We start from the raw sequence: 23,045 nt of genomic DNA on the forward strand, positions 1-23,045 counted from the left end.
TTAGGCCACAAGCATCTGTCTGTTCTCCCCACAACCCACTGGAATATATCTCTGCTTTACTATGCACATTCAAGATTTTCTAATGAAGCACATCATATAGCAAGTCTGAGATACTCTACTAAAACGACTATCGTTTATCAGACCTCTGGCTTTTCATGGCAAAATCACAGAATTACAGAATCAGCGAGGTTGGAAAAGACCTTTAAGATCACCAATCCAACCGTTCCCCCAGCATCTCCAAGTCCACCACTAAACCATGTCACTAAAGGCCTCACCTACATGGTTCTTCCCTACACTTTAGGGACGGTGACTCCAGCACTGCCCTGGGCAGCCTGTTCCAATGCCTGACCACCCTTTCGGGAAGACATTGCTCCTAATCTCCAGTCTAAACCTCCCCACGCGCAGCTTGCTGCCATTTCCTCTTGTCCTACCACTTGTTATTTGGGAGAAGAGACCTAAGATGAACCATCCTATGTGCTTGCCATACTTTTCTGACTCCAAGAGTAGAACTGTCCATACTTGAGAAAATGCACTTCAGGGCATTTCTAGAAAGGATACACAGGTGGTGTCAGTTGGCAGCATGGGTTCTCCAGTTTCGTCTCCCCAAACAGCAAATACCCTAAACGCTTGTATTTCCATATGTATCAGGGGAGGATGCAGTTCTGAACATTCAATTTCTTCAAGCAGGAGGAGAGGGAAGGTGAACAAAATCCAAGATGGAATAAGAGACCCATCTTCTAACTACTGACTACTGACCTTGAAGCGGTTGATCAGATCATAGCGTGTGAGAAGTTCATAGAAAATGAATTTCAGTGCATGATCCCCACTGGCATCATTTAGTGCAAATACATCAAAGGACCACTTGTCTACATTCTGCAAGAGGGGGAAGAAAAGACAGTTAATATGGTCATCCCTTTTACAATGATAGTTCAATTTCTATCACTTTACAAATGGAGAATTAAAGAACCAATGTAGAGTCTAATTTAGTCATTGGTACTGGATGACTCATGTTTAAGAAGCTTTCATTAAGAACACGTATGCTGTTTGTTTATTCTAAACATGGCAATTTTCCAGACCAGAATTTAATCAGGAAAGGCTGAATCCAAAAAGATTCAGTATCTTTAGTATCTGAAATACTGGGATGGCCCTATATGACTGATTTTACCACCCCCTACTCACATGCTCTGTCTGTGAAAAGGAATATTATCTTTGAAGGAAACAGCAATAACAAAGATATGCTTTTTAATTACATTAAAGCTTCTGGATTTTGCTGTCCCTACAAAATTCTTATGACTTTTTATTGTGAGCAAAGCACTCCAATGCTTCACTCATGCTTGAAACAGAATAAGGTGATATGTTTTTTTGCAGTTAAAAAAATACAGACACTTGTATTTTTTACCACTTACTGTTTAATCAACCAAAAGAATAACTAACTAGAAGGACTACCTTGCTGCACCCAAAGAGATCCTTCTGATTCTAATACTAATCCTGAATTGTGATTATTGTGAAATTGGCCAAGGACAGCATGACCCTTATTTTCCTTATTTTTATTTTTTTTTAGATAAATGATTCCATTGGGGCTTTCAGAAAACTACAGAGCAGGAGAAAATCACTGAAAGGTTACATAAAGTGCTAACAATGATGTAAACCCCAACCTTTATAACAGAAGAGTAAACATGTAATTCTAGTTGGGAAAGTTCCAGTCAGCTGTAAATGATATATTAATGTTGCAGGGGGGTCAGTCAAGAGATTGAGGAAGGAAAGTTCTCTTCCTAGCTCATAAAGATGAAGTATAAGGTATAAACCTTCTTGTAGAAGGTTGAGTTCAAATCTCAGCTCATAGAGAAGGTCGTGGGAGCTGACAACACTCATTATCTACCAAGATAAAGCTCCTTGATCTCAGAATTGGACGTGCCTGAAACCCTTTGAACCCTTCTCTCCTAACAACAAAGAGGAAAGGTGCAGAAGTTGTTATAGCTACAAGAATGACATACAGACCAACCACATAGCTGCATCTGGCACAGGAACAGATCTCAACTTCTCTTACTGCTGAGAACTTTGATGTACTTCCCACAGGCATTTATCCAAATGACACTCCTTAAACCACATATTAAAGATTGACATCTATACATGGAAGTTTCCTTCCACTTCCAAACTCTGTTGCAGGTTACCTCCCATTTCCTTGTGGCACTTCCACCAAGAAAGACAGACAACTGCAGCTGCTCCCAGTGCAAGAAATGAGGGCTGGCTAGACATAAAGTTGAGTACTGTTCAGGATTAGAGTCCATCTAAAAATCTGCCATCTTTTTTTAGCAATTCTGAAAATGCTAAATTACAATTATCTACTGAGCTCTTAAAGCCCAATCCACCTTTGTTGTTTGTTGTCATGGTCATGTTCCAAGTAAGGACCTGACTTGAAGTCAAATGCAAAGGACAGTGACATTTAACCACCTTGTGGTTGGTCACCCATACATCAGCATAGCTACAGGACTTCTTATGTTCTGAATGAGACCAACATATCCTGGTACCAGCTCTCTCCAGCATGGGCTGATCCTGATAACCTTGCTACTTGCATAATGTTGATTACATAGAGCTGAGTTTTCCTCTTGCAGATGTACAGTCCACAGAGAGGCTAATTAGTGAGGCAATATCAAGGATGCTGAAGGTTTAGCTCTGCTTTCATCTATCCTAGTAAATCACTTGCTTGCAGAGCAGTTGATATTACAAGCTGTGTGGAGCCACACACTGAAGGCAGGGTCAAGCTTCCCCAGAGATGATTTGTGGCCCAAGTTACAGAAGAGCAATCATAAATTGCAGCTTTTCAACACTTTCAGTGGGTGTTGGAGAGGAAAAACAACCAAAGGAAAAAGTTCCACCAAGAAAACATGTTTTAAAGCCCTTGAACAAACTTAGAAAATGGGCAAGAAAAATAATGCCCAAAGCATCCACTCAGTTAATTGTATTTTCCTGGGTTTTGAGTGTTTTTATTTTGTAATCACTTAGTAAAGCAAATTAATTTAAAACTTTCATGTATATAATAATTTACTTTTTGGTCATATGGCATTGAAAATGATGTTTCACCTATGCTGAAATTTAATTCACTATAAGGCAATTGTGTTTTGTAGAAATAAAAGGGTTTTTTTTTTTATGTACTTTCCCTATAGCTAATGTTGTACTCTTGCAGCAGATAAAATTTACCAAACGGTGAAATTGCAGAACAGTACATCAGAAATGCTCTTTTGCACAAAATAATGTAACCATATAGATGCTAAGTTTCACAATAGATCTATTTAGATTTTACTGAGGGAGAAATCCTTGCTCTTGTCAAGGAAACAGAAGTTTTGCTATTGACAATAACGACAGCAGCATTTTACCCTGAATAACTAGGGGGGAAAATCCTCTTAATAGAAGCGTGACAGTGTCACAGATGGCTCAGAGGCTTGTAGCAACACCAATTATGCTTTGAAAATTAGTGGATTTTATGACCTCAAAAAAGATTTTAACACAGAAGTGACCCCTATATTGGGGAAAGATCGAAAGGGACGCAGAACTTCATAGATGTCTTGCGATGAAGGAGAAAAACTGGAAGGCCTGACATTTCTGTAGCCACAGACAAGCAGAAGTCTATACTGCAGACACTGCAAGTGACTACGGGTTCTGTCTTCATTACCTGTATATTAGCTAGCCCAGAAAATACTGCAGTGACAGCATGGGCATCAGAAAAGGCTGAAAAATCCACTTCTAAAGTAGGCAACTACTTCAGCAGTTAGTTAATGTGAAGTTCTGCCTCTAGCACTACAATGCTGAACAGCAGATCGCCACAACTTACTGGTAAACCAACATACTCATTCAAACATGTCTGTATGAATGGTATGTATGGCCACTAGTCAAATGACAGACCAGGCTGATTGCCCCACTGTATCACCTTCTTTTCACCATTGCATGGCATGCTTGAACCACATGCAATATGTAGTCTGCAAAGCTGCTGTGTAGGAAGTTGGTTGCGAACTGGTGTTTGTAGTTTGATAATTCCTGCCTAAAGCAAGAACCTTGCAATTGTTCCATGGATTGAATCTTTCTTTTTTATTTTCCTTTGAGACTACTTCTGACTAATCAGTTTTCTCCTGAAAGTCATGAAAGGGTCATTATTCTTAAACTGATTGCCACCTTGAAGACCTGAAGCTGAGCAATGGAAGAAATTCCCTTCTCTTACAGCAACTTATCCTTGTCCTTCTCCACCTCTCTCCACTGATGTTTTCCTTCTTCCCTGTGGGAGGTTGTGGTTGATTCCAGCACATCACAAAGTCCTCAGTTTAATCACTGTAATCTAGAACAGAGCTGTAACCTTCACAACCTGATAATGGCCACAGCCTTGAACTCTATTCTTTCCTTTATTGAAAGGCTATTCCCTTAGGCCAGTAAATAATTAATGTATGTGAACTAAACTAAATCTCAAAGAGAAGGAAAGAGCAAGTACTAAGACCCCCTTACCAAATATCGCAGTGTTACCTTGATGCTTTGTACAGAACCACCACCCCCAACACCTTTTCACTTGGATTACCTTTAGCACTCCAATTACAGCTGGTGGGTAGCTCAAACCAACCATATTTGAAGTCCGTCTGTACATTCTACCAAGATAAAATAGATAAGGTAACACATACATAGAAATAAACAAAACAAGCCAACCAACCAACCAAAACCCATAAAGCAACAGACCATTACAGGAGACCTATTTAGCTCAGGAAACCCCAACTGCAGTTTTGGGGGGGGGGGGTGGTATTCCTAACTTGCTATTATACAGTTCCTAACGAACTTCTTTATTCTCGATACCATTTTTTTTGTATTGCCTATCCTAAGACTCTATACTCCCTGCTATCTTGTAGCTTGTTGCCTGGCAGGACATCACAGAGAATCTGCCAAAATCAGGTCTTCATCAGAGGGAAAGGCTACACTCAAATAAACAAGATGTTCCCCATTTGCTGCATATGACTATATTGCTCTTTCAGCTCCCTTAGTCCTTGCTGATCCACATGTGAGTTAATTCTGAATATACTTCAGAAATCATTTGTTGTCTGCAATGAATCAACTCCAGTTCAGTACAGCTGTTACTGTTGTCTGCATTTGCTTAAGACTGGTATAAAATCTTTTGGGTGTTCACCCTGTGTGTGTATGCGAGGGACAAAGAGAGGGAAAGAATAAGGCAATAATAAACATCTGCAACCATACTAAACAAAGTACTGAAGCATGTACCAGGTTTTAAACTTGTTTTCAGGCCACACTGTGTTTAACAGGCATGGTGAATACAGAAACACTGTCATAGCTAAAATGCCTTCCCACAGGCCACCCTTTTTGCACTTAAGCAACGTAGAACTAAAAGCAGATGATGAAAAGCTCTCTTCTCCCATATGAAATGATCCTGTGTGAAGACTTCCTTCACTTCCTCCCTGCCTTTTTTTTTTGTCATGCTCTGCACTCAGACCTGAAAACAGTCATCCCTCTTCAGAGAATTAAATTCAGCCATTCCCCAAACTACAGAATTCTTTTACCCCCTCCTCTGATGCAAATAACAACAGAGAAGAATGACAGAACTCAGTGAGTTTTTTTAAATCCTTCCTGAGCTCCAGAGTTTTCACATCAGTCATGATCTACAGCTCATTCCAGTAATACTAAGCTACTAGAACAACGTAATTACATGCTCCTTCACCTTTCCACAAATATCCCAGCTTGTACTGCATGGACAATACTCCTGAACCGGGGTTTCTCCTCTGTCCTTTTGAGCATCATCCCCATTTGCCGTGTGAAGGTAGAAGCCAACCAGTCCCGGACCTCCGAGGGCACAGAGTCAGACTGGATGTCACTGAGTTCATCTTCTGTGTCCAGTAAACGCCTAAAAAAGGGAGGAAAAAGATGGGTAAACAGACCCCCTTGGAAAACACTGCAACATAATTAATGAAACTCATATATGTTCTAATTAAAGCAGTTGTTAAAAGTCTTTGGTTCGTCAGCCCGAATGGAATGCAATTGTACAAGTCTTCAACAGATTGTTTATTCTCTTGTATAGTTAAATGTCAGACCGTGAAACTCACTTTTGGGCCAACAAACATGAAGTATCAGCCTTCTGAAGCACAACTACATCATCATCCACTGACTTCTCATCTTCAACTCATCAATATTCCTGATCTTTCTGCCCTTCAGAGCTCATTTACAGTCATGTCTAACTTTCCAATTAGTGTCATACAGTTCTCTCTCATTCTGGTCATCTCAGGTGACTCTAAAAGTGCATTTAGCATATAACAGAGAGGGGAACTCTTCTGCAACATCTTATCAGTCTACCTTTATCATGACCTTTTTTTTAATTTCAAAGACTTGACACAAGTGAAAAGATTTGGAACTAGACGATCTTAAGGTCCTTTCCAACCCAAACTATTCTATGATTCTGTGATTTAACATGATTTAAAAGGAATAGAAAAGCAGGAATTTAGAAACTTTCTGGAAAAGTAGGACACAATTATTACAAAAACATTTCTCCAAGAGAATATATATTAAATATATGATTGCTTTTTATCTCCTCCCCTGCCACAGGAAACTTACAGAAGCTTTTAGACCAAAGATTGAAGATATGCTCTACACAGAACACAATATTTTAATGATTAAAAAAATCCTGTCTGTGAGTAATAAATCTTGGCTAAAACAATTTTTCCAGCTAATGTATAAATTACAATCTCATGTCGTTGGTAGATACAGATATAAGAAGAGTGCTGCTGTCTGCAGTTAACTCACCTAGTTTCATCAATGTATACTGACTCAAGAACAGTCGCAGCATATTCCAAGTTCTTCTTTAGGTCTACAACTGAAGCTTCCCCTCTCTCTAACTGCTTTACCAAAGACCGCAACCTAGAGAAAAGAAAAACAGAAATCTGATTAGTACAAAGAGAAACAGGTTTGAGAATGAGTGTCAGTTCAAAACTGGATCTAGCGTGAGACCTAGCATACATGATTGGTTTGTTCAGCCTAGAGAAAAGAAGGCTCAGGGGAGACCTTATAATTATGTTCCAGTATTTAAAGTGGCTACAAAGAAGATAGAGACTCCCTTTCTACAAGGAGTCACATAGAAAAGACAGTGGGTAATAGGCACAAATTACTCCCAGGGAGATTCCATTTAGACACTAGAGAAAAATTTTTCACAATGAGAACAATCAGCCATTGGAATAATCTCCCCAGGGAAGTGGTGGATTCGCCAATACTTGACATGTTTAAAATGCGACTGGGCAGGGTGCTGGGACATCTAGTCTAGGTCATGCTTTTGCCAAGAAAGGTTGGACCAGATGATCCTTGAGGTCTCTTCCTACCTGGCATTCTATGATTCTATGACTGGCAGGTGAAAACTTTTGGAAGCCCATGAGATTCTTTAAGCCATATACAAGAAACCAATAAAAATCCCTTTTCAAAGATCAGTCACAATGATACCAGGCAAGCATCACATTATATTTTGGCTCAAATAAGTCAGTGAGTTATGACTGTCCCCTACTCATACGGAAATAAGTTAAAATAGAAATCACTTGGCATTTAGCAGAGGAGCTAAGAAAGGGAAATTTCATTCCAACCATAAGAAAGGAAGTAACTTCTTGAGTAGTATCTGTTGGCAAATATCAGCCATTTATGAGGACAGGTGTACACATATGTAAAATCATAGTACAGTATATTTAGAAATACTATTGCAGAAATACAATACAAGATTAGGAAATGCTGTGATTTTCCTTAGATTAAGCAGTCATCCTTAGGCTACCCCATTTATACTAAATAGAATTCACAGAAGTTTTTTATCAGGTTATTATTGGGGGGGAGGGGAACAGACTCTGAAAACAAAGATGTCTCCTGTGTCGAATACAATCAATATATTCATGCAATTTTCTTTCATCTTCTCCTCTCCTTCACTCAACTGTCTGTGGCAAATTAGAAAAACAAAAAAGGGAAGAAAGAGGAGATGAGAATGCAAAAGTAAAAAGTAAAATCTAAATATTTTAAACAATCCAAGAATATACATGCTTACAATTAGAAGATGAACATTATCATTCCTTTAAAAGGACAATGGTATAAAGATTTGACATGTTAAAAGTTTTTTGTGAATATCTTCATCCTTATTAAACAGCAGTTAAATAAACATTTAAATACATGTTCAGCAGTGCAGCAGAAATCACAAGTTGTTAATTTGTCTTATTCAAGATGCAAAAATGTAGAGGAGTAGTCATGTCATCTAAAATTTGTCTTCTACTTAGGAGATGACTCTTCCTCAGCTTTTTCTATATTCCAAGGAGAAAAATACCTTTTCCGCAAGGTAATCCAGAGCTACAGCCCAATATAGAGGTCTGCTCTCACTTTGTTTACCATAGAGAGAGCCCAGCCTCCTAAAGTAGACATATGCAAGACATTCTTAAGTATCTGTATTCCCTTGCTACCACAATGCCCCTGTGGCATCAGTGCTTTCTGCAGAAATGAAGTCTCCATGGGGCTGTATTTCATGGCAGAGCTGAGGAGCAGCGAGTCTGCCTGGGTGCACTGCACCAACAGTTCTTTCCAGCTGGGTAACCTTCCTCCTCCTCTCCCCACATAAACAGTGAGGCTGTGGAGAACAAAGATCATAGGAAATACTGATTGGTCCTCTGGCCAGGTCACACAAACTCCACTTCTGCTGACAGTGGTATTGCTGATACACAGCTACATATTTAGCTTTACGAAGAAGCTTTAGTAAGAAGTGGAACCTCCATCTCTTGGAGGATTAACTGATCCACTTGTCAGTGGTCAAGAACCAGAAGTGTTGTTCAATACTTCATGCCTGATGTGGGAATGGAGATGGGAAGGTCAGTGATGTACAACTATAGTGAGTGCAACTCTTCTCATCTTTGAAAGCCAGGTGGAGAGCATTCAACTATGCCAGCACGTTTCCCTTCAATCCTGGTACCCAGCTTGGGTAGTCCATGGAGCAACCTTAGCCCCATAGAAGAAGGAACATGGCTTGGTACTCCCATACTCCTCTTCTGTGTAACTGCACCACCAGGTGTGAGCAGCAACGTGTTTTGTTTGACGAGCACAGCTAGGAAAGGTGCTCCCCCACCTTTCAGGTTAATTCCATCCTCAGGCAGCACAAGTGGAAGATGAATTCCCTAGAGCCAAACCACTGATCCCTCCTAACCATTCCTAGCTTTTCATACCAATGCAGGACGAAAGGAAAAGAAAAAACCAAAACAACTTTCATACCCAAACAGTAAGCATTGGTTCATACGCCACCTCCTTCCTTCATCCCGTGTATGGGGAGTCCATAGATGTGACCCCTTTACTAGTTACCAGAAACATCATTTGTGCATAAACCACAAGAGTCAATACTGCAGGAGGAACATTATCTTTGGCTCTTCCTGACTCTTATTTCATTGATTTAAGTACCCGGCAGCTCTATGCCACAAGTCATTCAAAATTCATGTTCAATAATAGCACAGTGAGTAATGGTTGCTTCATGGCACCAACATTCATCATCAGAGATTATGTAGAGTACTGCGTGCATCAATCATTTGGAAAAACAGAAGTACAGTTGTTATAATAAAACCTTGTCACACGATCAGCCGCTCTCATGTGAAAAAAAAATTACACTGTCTTTGTCTTACCATCCATTATCTACAACTATTTCTGATTCACTGAGTCACAGCAGCTGCTGCCAGTTACCTTTACTAAATAAAAGCCTGGTGATAGTTTGTCTTTAACGCATTCCATGTACCTCTGGGGTTTTTTTAAGTAGTATTAAATGCAATCACAAAGTTAAGGCCAGGCTGTCCTACTGAAGGGCATCCAGGCAGATTTATTAGCTGAAAAACTCTGTTTCAGGGCGGATGAAGTAATTCTGGAATTCAATCAAATTCACCAAACTGTTCTGACTGAAATAAAACCATTACCAGAAACTCTTAACTTGTTTTATTTTTAGGAGCTTGTGTTAAAGTAATGGAAGCACATGGCAAGAGGCTGACTTCCTATCTTTACCCTACGGACTAGTCATTGCAGTGGGGTCCCACATACCACTTCACAGGAAAATGCTGAGTCTGTCAAGCTGCTAAAAGAAATATACTGATATAATTATCATCATCAATTTCAGGAACTCAGTTCATCATTTACTTTGCTTTTATTGGGACTGTTTTGTATGAACAAAATGCTTTTTTCAACCAAAGCATGTTTTGTTCTGTCCTGATTTAAGAAGTTCATTATAGACTGATGAAAACCTACATTTTCATTCCTTTATTTTTTTCCCCTTTTCCTTCCAGATTCAGAACTAAAAATTCACACGGCTCTACCAGACCTCGTTCCACTGAAGGCCATAGAGCCGGTTGTAGGAGAAACATCCACTGCCTGTGCATAAGGAGATTCCAGGCCAGAAGGGAGCTGTTAACCACTTCTAATATTAAGCTGTCTTAAGACCACGGCACATGCCACGAGTGAGCCAGGCAGTAGGTCAGCCAGAAGTTTCCCAGATTACGGTCATCAGCACAGCAGTTACAAAGAACGGGTTAGTCACACAATGTTAGCTCTAAATCTAGCTGTTTAATTATATTAAGACACAGCTAATGCCTTTCTTAATGAGATTTCCAAGGGAAGCTATTCCTCCAGTCTGCAAATTCTCTGTGAACGTGTGCCAAATATAATGGAAAAGGTCTGAGAGCCTTTGTTCAACTCAGTTATTTCACGTTTTAGCCCTCAGAATAATCCCCTAACTACGCAAAGGAAAATCCCAGTCCTGAGCAGCGCTATGCATTTTAACTTCCCCTGACCCAACAGGGAGCTCAAGTAGGTGTAAAATCTTGGAAAAGGGCCCATTCCAGAATACAGCCTCCCACACTGCCCTTCCAAGGAAAAGATCTGCATGCACCCACCATAAAACCTGGTGGGTTTATGGGTTTTATACTCCCTGTCCCTGGGAGTATCTGCAAATTATCTCACTGAATTCAGCAGAGCAACGGATCTATGTAGAGCAGGAGGGTTGGGTCCTCAGTGAAGGCGAGAGGTTATCCAAAGCTTTTCCAGAGCCCCACTCCTGGTCTTTTTAATGTTTCCTAAAGTACGCGCTATGATAAGATTCAGGCAGATCGAAAGCAAATGACTAGAAACTGGGCCACAGTCCTCAGTCCATGAGAGTTATACAGCTCAAAGACCCAAAGCCACTCTAGATCCAAACTGAGTAACAGGGAAAAGTGAGGCTATTTTCTTGAAATGTACAATTTCTGAGTAACTGCTCCAAGCATTGTCATCTCTGTTATAAATAAAACAGTATCTGTGTACAAATTTATCTCCTTAGCCAGAGGGCTTGCTTTTATGCTGTTGAAATCACTGCAGAGATTAACACCACAATGGTCTGGATACCAGTCAGCTTCTATTAACATGCAAAGCACATTTCTGAATACATGGGGCAAGTTCCTTCAACCAGTATGAAGTGTGCAAAGCTGCGTGGCTGGTCTCTGTGTTTCTTTTCAAAGCTTTATGACTGTGATTCACCACAGATTTTCAACCATACAACTCAATCTTTGATTTTAAACTGACAGAGGGGAGATTTGGATTAGACATTAGGCAGAAGTTCTTCCCTGTGAGGGTGCTGAGGCGCTGGCACAGGGTGCCCAGAGAAGCTGTGGCTGCCCCATCCCTGGCAGTGTTCAAGGCCAGGTTGGACACAGGGGCTTGGAGCAACCTGCTCTAGTGGAAGGGGGTTGGAACTGGGTGAGCTTTAAGGTCCCTTCCAACCCAACCCAGTCTGGGATTCTAGGATTGGGCCAGCTGAGGAAAAAAGCTACTTTGAAAGCACATTAAAATATCATTACAGATTACCCAGGATGGAATATTTATCCCTGCTTTACTCTTGATATTAACACCTCAGCAGTTTGATATTGACTGCTGAACCTGATCAATATGTTGTTTCAACCATGATAACCTACTACCTGTCAGGTAAGGTTTGTAGAAAGCAGAGAGATTTTTTATTATAGCTGGGAAAAGAGGGCAAGCTGTTGAACACAGCACTGCTAGAGCTGGTCAAGTACTGTCTTGAGACAATGTTCTTTCATCAATTATCACTGATTCTTTGAGTCCAAATGCCATTCACAAGCCTCCGTTATATCTGATACAAGTTACACTGCCCACAAAGCAAAGGCCCTCATCAGAGAGGGGAACCCTGGGATGAAGTGACTGCCGCTTGGTCCCTTCTAACACATACTGAAATTTGACATCCCAGAGCTCAGGTGATAGACTGAGGGAATCATCTTTGGTAAGTCAGTCCCTCAGCTCAGCGAACAAAAGGACTTGTACCGTAGATCAGAAAATCCTCATGAGCAGATTGCCTGAGTTGTGAGTTCAAAAGTTTGCTACAGATATGGGTTAGAAGAAAGTATTCAAAGCTTCCTCCCACCTGAGGAGGAGGAGCAGAAGGTAGATGTGGTCCACAACATGCCAAAAAAAGGTTTTTGATTCATCTTTCTGCAAAACATGAACACATTCTGAAAAAACTTTAAGAGATTTGAGCAACATTAGAACGTCTCCCACCATCGCTAGTAGTGACACAGCTAGCTAAAAGGAGCGACTGGCTTCCAGTAACCCCAGAAAGGATGTGTCATTCTTATTTCCTTTCAAAGGCATATGCAGCTCATACACACAAATAGAGAAAACCTTTTCATAACGTTAAATCATTCCATAGCTACAGCTATACATGAGAATGTCCCTTCTCAACTCTTTTGTGAGAGTTTTACTGATGTACCAGGTTGTACCTATGTACAAAGGACATATGGTACAAAAAAGTTCTGTACAGAGAACCAAAGGCTATCAATGCCTGACAAAAATGAATGTATGAAGCAACAAAACATCAGGAGTCATATCCTGACTGCTGGTTTCGTATCCCAGGAGAGAATCTGTTCATGCTATTCTTCAAATTTCCCAAGCTTTGGAACCAACTTTTACTTAGGCAAACCATATCCCATTGCAGTCAGTGTAATTCTGACACTGCACTCCACAAGCAAACAGTTTGGGGGTTCCCTATAAATATAAAGGATCCTGTAACACAGTCTGTAAGAAATCAGGTTTGCTCCCATTGCCTCTCCCTATTCTTGTGAAGTAGCTTTGTGCTGTTTAGTCCTTTCCTTCAGTCTCAAATGTCACCAGCTTTCAATGGGGATACTTGTGAAAGCTGTTGTAGTTGCATATTGGATAAGAATGCAAGCTGCTACATCCATGTAAGAAACCATTTCTAATAATCTTGCCATGATTAATGCTTAGATACACAAAATTCTCCCCAAATACTGTCAGCAATAACTTCAGTATGGGACACTATTCACAGTCCTGTTCATCACAGAGGTTCACGAGCAAAAACGGGCACACAATGAGATTCATCCCAGTTACAATAAGGTCCTTCATGAGTCTTCTGCAAACAAAAAGAACATCATTACTATTAGACACCAGCGAGGAACACCTTCAGCTTCAGCAAATCTTTGTCACTCTGACCCTGTGGGCATGAATAAGAGGCACCTTCCATTATCACTCTGTGTTTATGTGGCTTTTGGTAAGTCAAACTACCCTTACGTAAAGAAAACCCAAGAGAATGTTTTCAAAGACAGCTCATTTGTGATAACACTCTTGAACATTCCAGCCAGCTGAAATAGCTTAAAAAAATTCAAAATAAATAAATCAAATCAACCAGAAACGTTAGAAATTAACAAAACAACAATCAGAAATAGACCTGATTGCATAAATGCCAGCTTCAGTTTACAGAGAGTAATTCCAAGGGATGTTCCTACTGACTGGAAAGACAAACTGAACTGAAAGACAAACCCCTGCCTTCTGATCTATAGTATATTGCCCTTCTCTGGAAAACCATCATTACTGCTAGTAATCCAGGAGCTCACCATGTCTTTTCCTAACAGTCAGCAGGTATGATTCATTCCACAGTCTGCCGCATCTTAGTCTAAGGTTCTGTATAAATAGCATGTGTGAACCACTGAGGAAAAGACAACCTAGAAAGCCAGCTCCAGCGGTAATCCTCAAAACACAACTGAAAACAGAGTCACTGGCAGCCTGTGACCCCATGGATATGTATTAGGCTGGACAGTTACCTTCTGTCACTGCTTCTGTGTAGAAAAATGCCAGTGACAACATCCAGAGGAAGAAAAAACATGTGTTTGCAAGGAGCAATCACTGAAACACAAAGCATTGCTACACTGGCATTTTTCATCAGAAGAAATTACAAGCAATTTCCGAAGTAATTGTTTTGCCTTCCTCATGTTTCCTGAAATATCCTTCTTCCTTTGAATAATAATAATAATAAAAAATATATAGAATTGAAGTAATCACTTAATTTTGTATTATTTAGAAGCATGAAAATGCAATGATGAAAAGTTCAGTGGCCTTGGCAAGATGATGAACAGCTATTTCAACTCACCTTAAGTCAAATAAGCTTTTGACCTCATTAGCCAACTATAAGTGAAAGTATGTTTAGGTCATATTTTCACTTCACAGTCATAAATTCCTTCATGCCTATTACAGGAACAAAGTCCTGTGCCCAAAATAGAAGCAGCCTTTGGCTTACTGGAGAGTTTTCAATAAAACAACAGCTTACACAACTCCTCAGCACCAACTCCTTTGAATTACCCTTGTCTCCATCTCCTCCTACTGAAAACCTCTAAAAGGTGCGCTCTCCTCTCATGTGCAAACACCTTCCGCATTCTCAGATGCTGAACTTTGGGAACGGAGTCAGAAAATATAAGCAGTAAAAAGCCATAATGTGGGTAAAAATCTGATGTCAGAGTCTTTGGTGATGAGGTCACTAGAAGCCTTGATCATGGGTCTTTTTTCATTCAAGTCAACCTCCTCACCTAGCACTAACCTTTTACAGAAATCAGGCACACAGATGCTTATGGAAGTCAGGGGAGCCAGGATGAACAACCGTCAAAAGCTGCTTGTCATGTATTTCTTCAGGAAAGGGTGCACTGGCTTTTTGATGCACCTTCATAGCCCTGCTGGTGACAGAAATGAGCTAAAAGATGAGCTTAGGCAGTCACCGTGGTTTCAGACAGACAAGATGAGGTGAGATGACTCCTCTGAATAAATTGAGCTGAACAAGAGTATATTTCAGATGTGGGAGAGAAAGAAAGGCTGCTGTATTCTGTCTTCACAACTAGCTATCTTCTAACTGGTGTTTCCCAAAGTAAGCTTTCCTTTTGGCAGACTACTTCTTTTTGGGATGTTAGTGTGAATTAGCTTTTTTGGGAAACTGTAGGATCACTGAATTTGTTGAAAATGAGATCCAAAGATAGCAAATGAGGTCTTCTGGAATTAAGGCTTTCCAAATCACTGGTGCCTTTTATAAAACATGACCTGAGTTATAACATGTCAGGCACAAATCTAACAATTTTTAATTCGCATCTTTAAAAATAGACACCTGAAAATGAACCATCTCAATTTGCATTTGAGGCAACTAGCACATACTATCAGTTTAGTGTTGATGCACTCAATGATGCATTCCCCTTTGTTTTATACAGATGGAATCTTTTTCTTTGAAACCACAATTATCACATTTCTGGGTCCTTGAACAAGGTCATTCTTCCAAATGATGCTAGCAGATTGTTTTGTGCTGATCTGAATGTCAGAGCTCCATGCTTACTCTTTACTTAATGCTCACTGCAGAGATCAGGGAGAAGTTCAACAGAGAATTCCAAAATACTTCATTGTAACATTAGTTCTCCCCCATCTGTTACCATTAAAATATCCATGGGCAGAAAGTCTGCAATTATCTCATTCTTTCCAGTTCCTAAAATCAATTATGTTCCAGAGCAGCTTTTAGAAACCCACAGGGCAGTTAGGAATGCATTCAGAGTCCTCATGCAGCGTGAAGTTTAAGCAGGAATATGTCCCTGCCTGGTCTTCAGAAATGCCCAGTAACAAAGGCAGGAGAAGTGGTTCCCAGGCTGCTTTCTTTCAGACCACCTTCAGCCACCTGCACTTCCCAAGACCCAGATGAAGACTATATCTCACTTACATCCCATCAGCTATGGCAAGAGACAGGCACAGATCAATGGCAAATTCCCATATGACCTTAATGCTCTTTGCTGAGTTTGGGTTTGACAAACTTCTGCTTACTCTAATGAACCACTAAGCTTCTCTAGATCCTAAGGCAGCTGCATGCTCTTGAAGTCATCATCGCTGACCCTACTAGAGACAGGCCAGTTGATATAAACCAAAGACTTTGTGCTATATATAATCTGGGTTTATAAAGCATCTTCTCATGAACAATGTTTTTGACACAGCTGCCAAATTTAATTTGTGCTGTCATCAGAGGTAACTCACTGATAAAACATTCCAGATTTTGTTTTATTCTAAGCAGGTATAACTGACAAATACTCAGATTTCTGGTTAAAAACTTCAACCATTTCCTTTATATTTAAAGGTTTATACCCTTCATTGGTAGGTTTTGCCAGTGCCAGGCAAATGCCAACTGGCCAATGCCAATGCCAATGCCAATTGGCCAGTGCCAAAAGCCAGGCACTGATGCTTTTAGACATGTTTAAGATGTGGATCCTGACTCTTCTGCCTCTGATTTCCATTCAAGACAACATACTTGCCAGGAATATTACAGAACTAATTGATTGATATTATTTACGCAGCTGATTTGCTGGTCTATAAAGCAGAAATCAATCCAAGAGTTCAGGAGTTCACCACATTTCTCTGGTAATACTAGCACATGCATTTTTTAGCTCACATATTTAATATGCCTTTTCTCAATACACAATTTACCCTTTCAACAAATGCCATTAAAACAAGCTGTTGTTCTCCTAAAACCCACAGAGTTTGCACTAAACTGCAAAATCACTTCCCTCTTGGTGGCTGCAAGTTGGCTGGTCTATACTCCTACAAAACAAGCCCATTCTTGCTACCCTTAATTATCTTTATTTTGAGGGAAGCATTCCCAAAGTAAGGGGCAAACATTTCCTTGTCTTTTGCTAAAGGCTGGAAAATCAAGGCCATTGCCAACTTTCAGCTGCACACGATGGAGGCATTGAGCTAGATATTGGTAATGCCAGGAATTTTTAACAACCTAGCCACTATCAAGAGAACCAGTCTTTGCAGAGAAATGGTAGGAAGAGGCAACTACAAAATGAAAGCTGGGGGTTGCCAGGCCACAAATTGTAACAAAAAAAAAGTTCAGATAGGGTACTAGTCATGGTTTTTTTGGAATGCAAATGACTCAATATTCTCCACACAGCAGTCTTTACTGACACCCTGGTAGTTTGGGCTTTGCACTGTAGAGCGCTTCTTTGTCTACTTTAATTACCATCCTAATAGATCATCAAATCATAGACCAGTTTGGGTTGGAAGGGACATTAAAGCTTATCCAGTTCCAACCCCCTGCAACGGGCAGAGACACCTTCCACTAGAGCAGGTTGCTCCAAGCCCCTGTGTCCAACCTGGCCTTGAACACTGCCAGGGATGGGGCAGCCACAGCTTCTCTGGGCACCCTGTGCCAGCGCCTCAGCACCCTCACAGGGAAGAATTTCGCCCTTGTGTCTAACCTCAATCTCCCCTCTGGCCGGTTAAAGCCATTCCTCCTTGTCCTGTCCCGACAGGCCCTGTCCCTACAGGCCCTCTCCAGATTTTTTTACAGATGAATGTTTTCGTACTTCTCTTGGTAATTTTTCTTTCCTCACATATTGCTAAACAGGCACAATAAATATGGATTAGCTTGAAGGCTTGGCACCAATACTATCTTGTTTCTGCCTCTCCTTCCCTTTTCTTCCGATTTTCCTCCCTCACCCTCAGTTTCAGCTCCACCATGACTAGTTGAAATTTCACTAGCAGCATCTCAGTGATTTGGTTTGCCTGACCTTCCTGAGGCCTATTTCTGCATTATGTCAATAAGATTGCACAACAACATCAATAATGCAAAATGGGACAAACACATACTGAAGCTGTCCAAAGCTGTTTTATTTGTCCATCCACATCCCTCCTTAGCTGATACAGCACTTAGATGGTACAGGAGATGCTCTAGCCACCTTATCATCCTCATGGCCTCCTCTGGATTTGATCCAACAGTTCCATGTCTTTCTTATGTTGGTGACACCAGAACAATAAAGCAAAAAACCATGACTAGTTTTAGCCTAAATGATATCTTTTAAACATAGATGCTTAGGAAAATGAGGCTAATTCAAACTGCCTGTCTGTCTCTAGAGACCAATGAGACAATTTCAAACAGTGTCAAAGAGTCTTCTAAAACATGAAGTTTGTGCACATTGCCTGACAATAAATGGCCAGTGTACATGACTGAAATCACAGCAACATCACCTCTCCACTATTATTAGACAACAAAGAATCAAGCGAGAGCCTTGACTCCAACACAGAAGAAACCAGGCTTCATGACTGCCACACTTTTGATGTCAAAAGGCTGAGTGAGAATACACTAGTCAGCCCCTCCATCCCTCTGCACAATTGAGTAAAACCAGACTACCCAGCTGCACATGTATGATAGATTCAGCCATTTGGAAAAGAGAAAGAGGAGGAAAACCAGATAACATTCCCCCATATTTGGAAATTTATTTTGAAAAGCTGCCTCTGAAATCGCCATTGACAAGCAGAAAAGCTGGGAAAGCTCATGAAACGCCAACAAAAGTTCTGCTGTCAGAAAAATCGCCTACAAAATTCACGTTCCTGGATGAAAACTGAAGTGGGGGGAAAAAGTATGGTTTTGAACATTGTGTTGCTTTGACTTAGAATTTACACAGGTCTAGTCATAATCGATGCTCTGAAAGTACACAAAAATACTCAATTTCATATGGTATTCCTCAACTGCAACCAACACTAAATGAACAGTGGTTCATTTAGTGGATTCTTTCCTGTGTGATTCTTTCCTGTGGATTCTTTCCTATGTGAACATTGCTTTGGTATGAATTTCCATTTGCAATATTTTCCTGTCTTTGACACTTTCTCTAAAATTGCATAAGAAGAGAAGCAGAGGAATTCAAATGCTCAAGTAGGAACAGAGCTATCCCTATAATCAATAACATTGAGTAACTCTTGAGAAGGAAAAAAAACCCAAAGCAACAAACCTGAGCAAATTTAACCACTCTTGTAATGCTTCTCTACCTTAAACTCAAAATCTGCTCAAGCTTTAGGAGATAACTAGCCAAGAAAAAGCTCTTTGTAAATACTTAGCCTTACACTGTTGTCAGCATCAGGGGTATGTGAAAAGGGAAAACGTTACAGAAGAGGCTTCTCTCAAATGCTGCTGGGAAGGAAGAGGCTAAAACCATACTTGTGCTCTTCCCAGAACAATCTGAAAAGGGGCAGCAAAACTATATATGGAAGCCCAGAATTAATGGATGAAATTACATGCTAGACACAAATCCCAATTTCTTTACTTACAAAAGCACTTTGAAAAGTATTTTCTTCCCTAACTCTAGCATCCCTTGGAAGAGCTTTTTCATAACTGGTTCTTACACACAGAGAAGTCAAGCTAAAATATTTTACTTCAATTTACCAAAGGCCCTTATGGGACTGCTGAATCTGTGTAGGGCATATGTTGACATTGGTATGTAACCACTTGTGACACTTGCAGCGCAGTTTGCTTGGGATTCAGGCCCACAGTTGGTGTTGTCCCATTGGTTTATGGATTACAGTCAGGGTAACTTTTTTCCCTGAATGTTTATCTTTCAAGGTTGAAAGTATTGGGTTCTACTCAGCAAAACCAGGACTTTGTCTTCCAAAAAACACAGGGGTGCAACCCTTGTCTTTATTTCACCGTGTTAAGTTAGTGTAACCTGATTATCTTTAGTGAAAAACTTCCTTTTTTCCTGCCAGGAGTGCAACAGTGTTGTAAAACTCAAAAGAGAGGCTCCTGTGTAGGTACTACATGACACATTAGGAAGAAAATCTTCCCTGTGAAGGTGCTGAGGCGCTGGCACAGGGTGCCCAGAGAAGCTGTGGCTGCCCCATCCTTGGCAGTGTTCAAGGCCAGGTTGGACACAGGGGCTTGGAGCAACCTGCTCTAGTGGAAGGTGTCCCTGCCTATGGCAGGGAGTTGGAGCCATTCCTCCTTGTCCTGTCACTACGTGCCCTTGTAAAAAGCCCCTCTTCAGACTTCTTGTAGCCCCTTTAGGTATGGAGAGAAACGTGAAAACCAGAGTGTGTGCACCATCCTGTGGGAGCTTCATGGTGCTGTCACTGTTTCAGTGTCCCAGCACACTCCACCAGTATACTGAAATGCCTCAGGACAGTACCAAACATTCCTCCCAAATGCTGAGTATTCTTGTGCCTAAGGAGAGAACTACAACATAGCCTGGGGACTGGCTGTGTGACTCAGGCCAGCAGTGCTTCAACACAGCTGTACTTGCATCTAGAGGCCAAAAACCTCCCGACACTAGCCTACAAAGAGAGGACAAAGGCAAAGATGGGCATGAGCAGCTACCTGGACTCACCACTGACAATATCAACCATCTGAATCTGTGGCCTAAGGCCATGAAGTATTTTTGCTGGTTCGGTATTTGGAGTCATAGTATTCCACCTCTGGCACTTGGCAAGGTGGAAGCTTCACTTCTCCAAGTTCCACATCCAAACATATGCACAGCAGACATTTGGGAACAGCAGGACAGAGGTTGAAAAGGAAAGTGAAAAATACCATTGAAATATTGGCCATCAGGAGGGAGGGGGAAAAAGGGGCCATTGAAATAAGAAGCTTCTGTAACAACTGTGGAACTTTGGGTGATGTTTTCTCCAGCTTTTCTAGGGCTTGTGGGTTGGTTGTTTTCCCCTTCTCATTTCTAGGAAATAAACTGTTAGGAGAACGCAAGTTTGCATTGATGAATGTTTGCTACATGAACTTTGTAGTGCTGCTCTGTCTTACAATATAAAAGCTGAAGAGATAACAATAATACGTAATGTGATTGATTTTACAATTATTGTGGTAATAAAAGGAGCTGATGTATTTTCCCATCATCTTTACAAAGGAAGTATAATAATCTCTCAAACTCTCTTTCTTCAATAATCACTGCATGTACAATGAGAAGCTGAAACGTCACCATACACTCAAGTCTAGACTTACGGAAGTTTACAGTTTGGAAATTTCCAGGTCATAGTATTTATCCATTGTTCAGGTTCATGGATCAATTTAGATACACTGCAAAGTGCCGGGATGTTATTTAGCTAGCTTAAAGAGATATACAGTGTAGGCTGATATCCCAGCAAGAACAGGCTAGTCAACATTTCCATCTACCAACATACTGAGTTTATTTTTCCTGGGTGAAACAGTCTGAGCAAGGAAAGGTGCTATGTGCCACAATCAATCTAAAAGGAAAATGTTCAATTTCAAGCCTGAGAACTTTTTATCCAGGCCAAAAAAGAATTCCCTGTAGCTGTCAAGTAGGTATCACTTGCACAACCAACCCAATTTTTAGAAAGGTGAAAAGTTATCTATAGTACAGAGGGGGTGGAAAGCCACATAGTTGGGAAAGAGAGCTTGAGGAAGCCCTTTCCAATGGAAAAGCCAGTGGGAGACACAGCAGAGTGTTCCAATTATGAGACACATCAGATATAAGTACAACTAATTTAGTAACAATTCACAGTGTACTACTTTCTAGTGAAAACTCAGTAGCTGGGCTGAACTGTTGATTAACTTCATCTAGAATCTTACTGTCACATACAGTGAACGTGTGTAATGAAAATAGCAAGAGTTAATTAACACAAATCATCTGACCTGCACCTTCTTCCTCCCCTTGTGCACTGCAATACTACCTCAATTTAGCTGGCTACCACTGGGCAACCCTGACTTATTTTATACCAACCGTACCATGTTAAAATGCCTCCACAGACCTTTACAGTGTGTTCATTAGCACTGGAGCACTTCTAGTAAAGGCAGGACCCAGGTGTTCTCCAAACTCTGAGAGTCACTACATACTGTCATTTAGAATCATTTAAGGGACATAGAATCATTTAGGCTGGACAAGACCTTTAAGATCATTGTTTCTATTAGCTTCAGTGGAAGGCTGCAGGCAATATTAATTCTTTAATGAATATTAATAATAAGGATAGGCATACCCCATTTTAGTTTTTCAACATGAGACTACCTCATTTCTGCTGTTTACATGAGCTTCCGTCCACCCCAAAAACATGGAGTTTTTTTAGACTAGACTAGATTAGAATAGAATGGAATAGAATGGAATAGAACAGAACGGAATAGAACAGAACGGAATGGTTCAGTTGGAAGGAACCTACAAGTATTGAAAGAGATTAGTTGTTTAGCTTGAATAAGTAAGCTTTAACTAGAATGAGACACTTAGAGTTACAATATTGTGTGGTTTAGTATGCTCCTTGCTTAATTTTACAGACAGAGAGAATCCAGTAAGATGTTAGAAGATCCCAGACCAAAAATCACCACTGAACTAAAAAGGCACATAAAAAGTGGGTGCATAAATCATAAGGATATAATTGCCTAGGGATTTCTTTGCTCGGGGTCCATCTCTGAAGGCACCCAGTTCAAGCTGCCCCTTTTGCTGTACCACTCTACTCACAGGAGCTGCCCACTGCGAAGGGCCTCTGCTCCCAGCAGTTAAAGTCTCGGGTGGTATGAGTGTGAGCCCTTGAATGGTGAGTGAATGCTTGGGCAACAGCTTTTCCTTTAACACAACAATCATCCAGTCCAACTGCCTGACCACTTCAGGGCAGTCATTTCCCATCTTTAGACTGCAAAGTGTCATTTGTGATGGAAAGAAAGCACAAAGAGGCACCCCACAGCTTTGATCAGCCATTTTCCAGACTCTAACAGTGCAGAGCCAGATTTCAACTATTATTTTCATAAGACAAAAATTCTTTCTGAATCATGAGAATATACAGCACCATTTGTCTCTGCTATCAGAGTCTAAATGTAAGCAACGATACTCTTAAAACACATACACTGAAAACTGTTTCTACTTTTTCTGAGGCGAAGAACTGCGAAAAATCTAACCAATTCTTTGAGAATAAATATCTTCTTTACAGCGCTGTGATGATACTAT

The 23,045-nt window shown here is 40.6% G+C and overlaps 1 protein-coding gene across 4 annotated transcripts in view; it reads right to left on the minus strand.

Moving 5' to 3' along the window:
* The window catches only part of PDE1C (phosphodiesterase 1C), a 285,812-nt gene that overhangs the window by 62,281 nt on the left and 200,486 nt on the right, over window positions 1–23,045 (minus strand). For all 4 annotated transcript variants that reach the window (XM_030492332.1, XM_030492321.1, XM_030492341.2 and 1 more), the window contains 4 exons: window positions 6,781–6,894; window positions 5,705–5,887; window positions 4,562–4,628; window positions 757–873 (listed from right to left, as the gene is read on the minus strand). In XM_030492332.1, coding sequence (XP_030348192.1) covers window positions 757–873; window positions 4,562–4,628; window positions 5,705–5,887; window positions 6,781–6,894 — 481 coding nt within the window. The remainder of the gene's footprint in view (window positions 1–756; window positions 874–4,561; window positions 4,629–5,704; window positions 5,888–6,780; window positions 6,895–23,045) is intronic.

Source organism: Strigops habroptila, chromosome 1 (genome assembly GCF_004027225.2).
Source record: "Strigops habroptila isolate Jane chromosome 1, bStrHab1.2.pri, whole genome shotgun sequence".
NCBI classification, from domain to species: Eukaryota; Metazoa; Chordata; class Aves; order Psittaciformes; family Psittacidae; genus Strigops; species Strigops habroptila.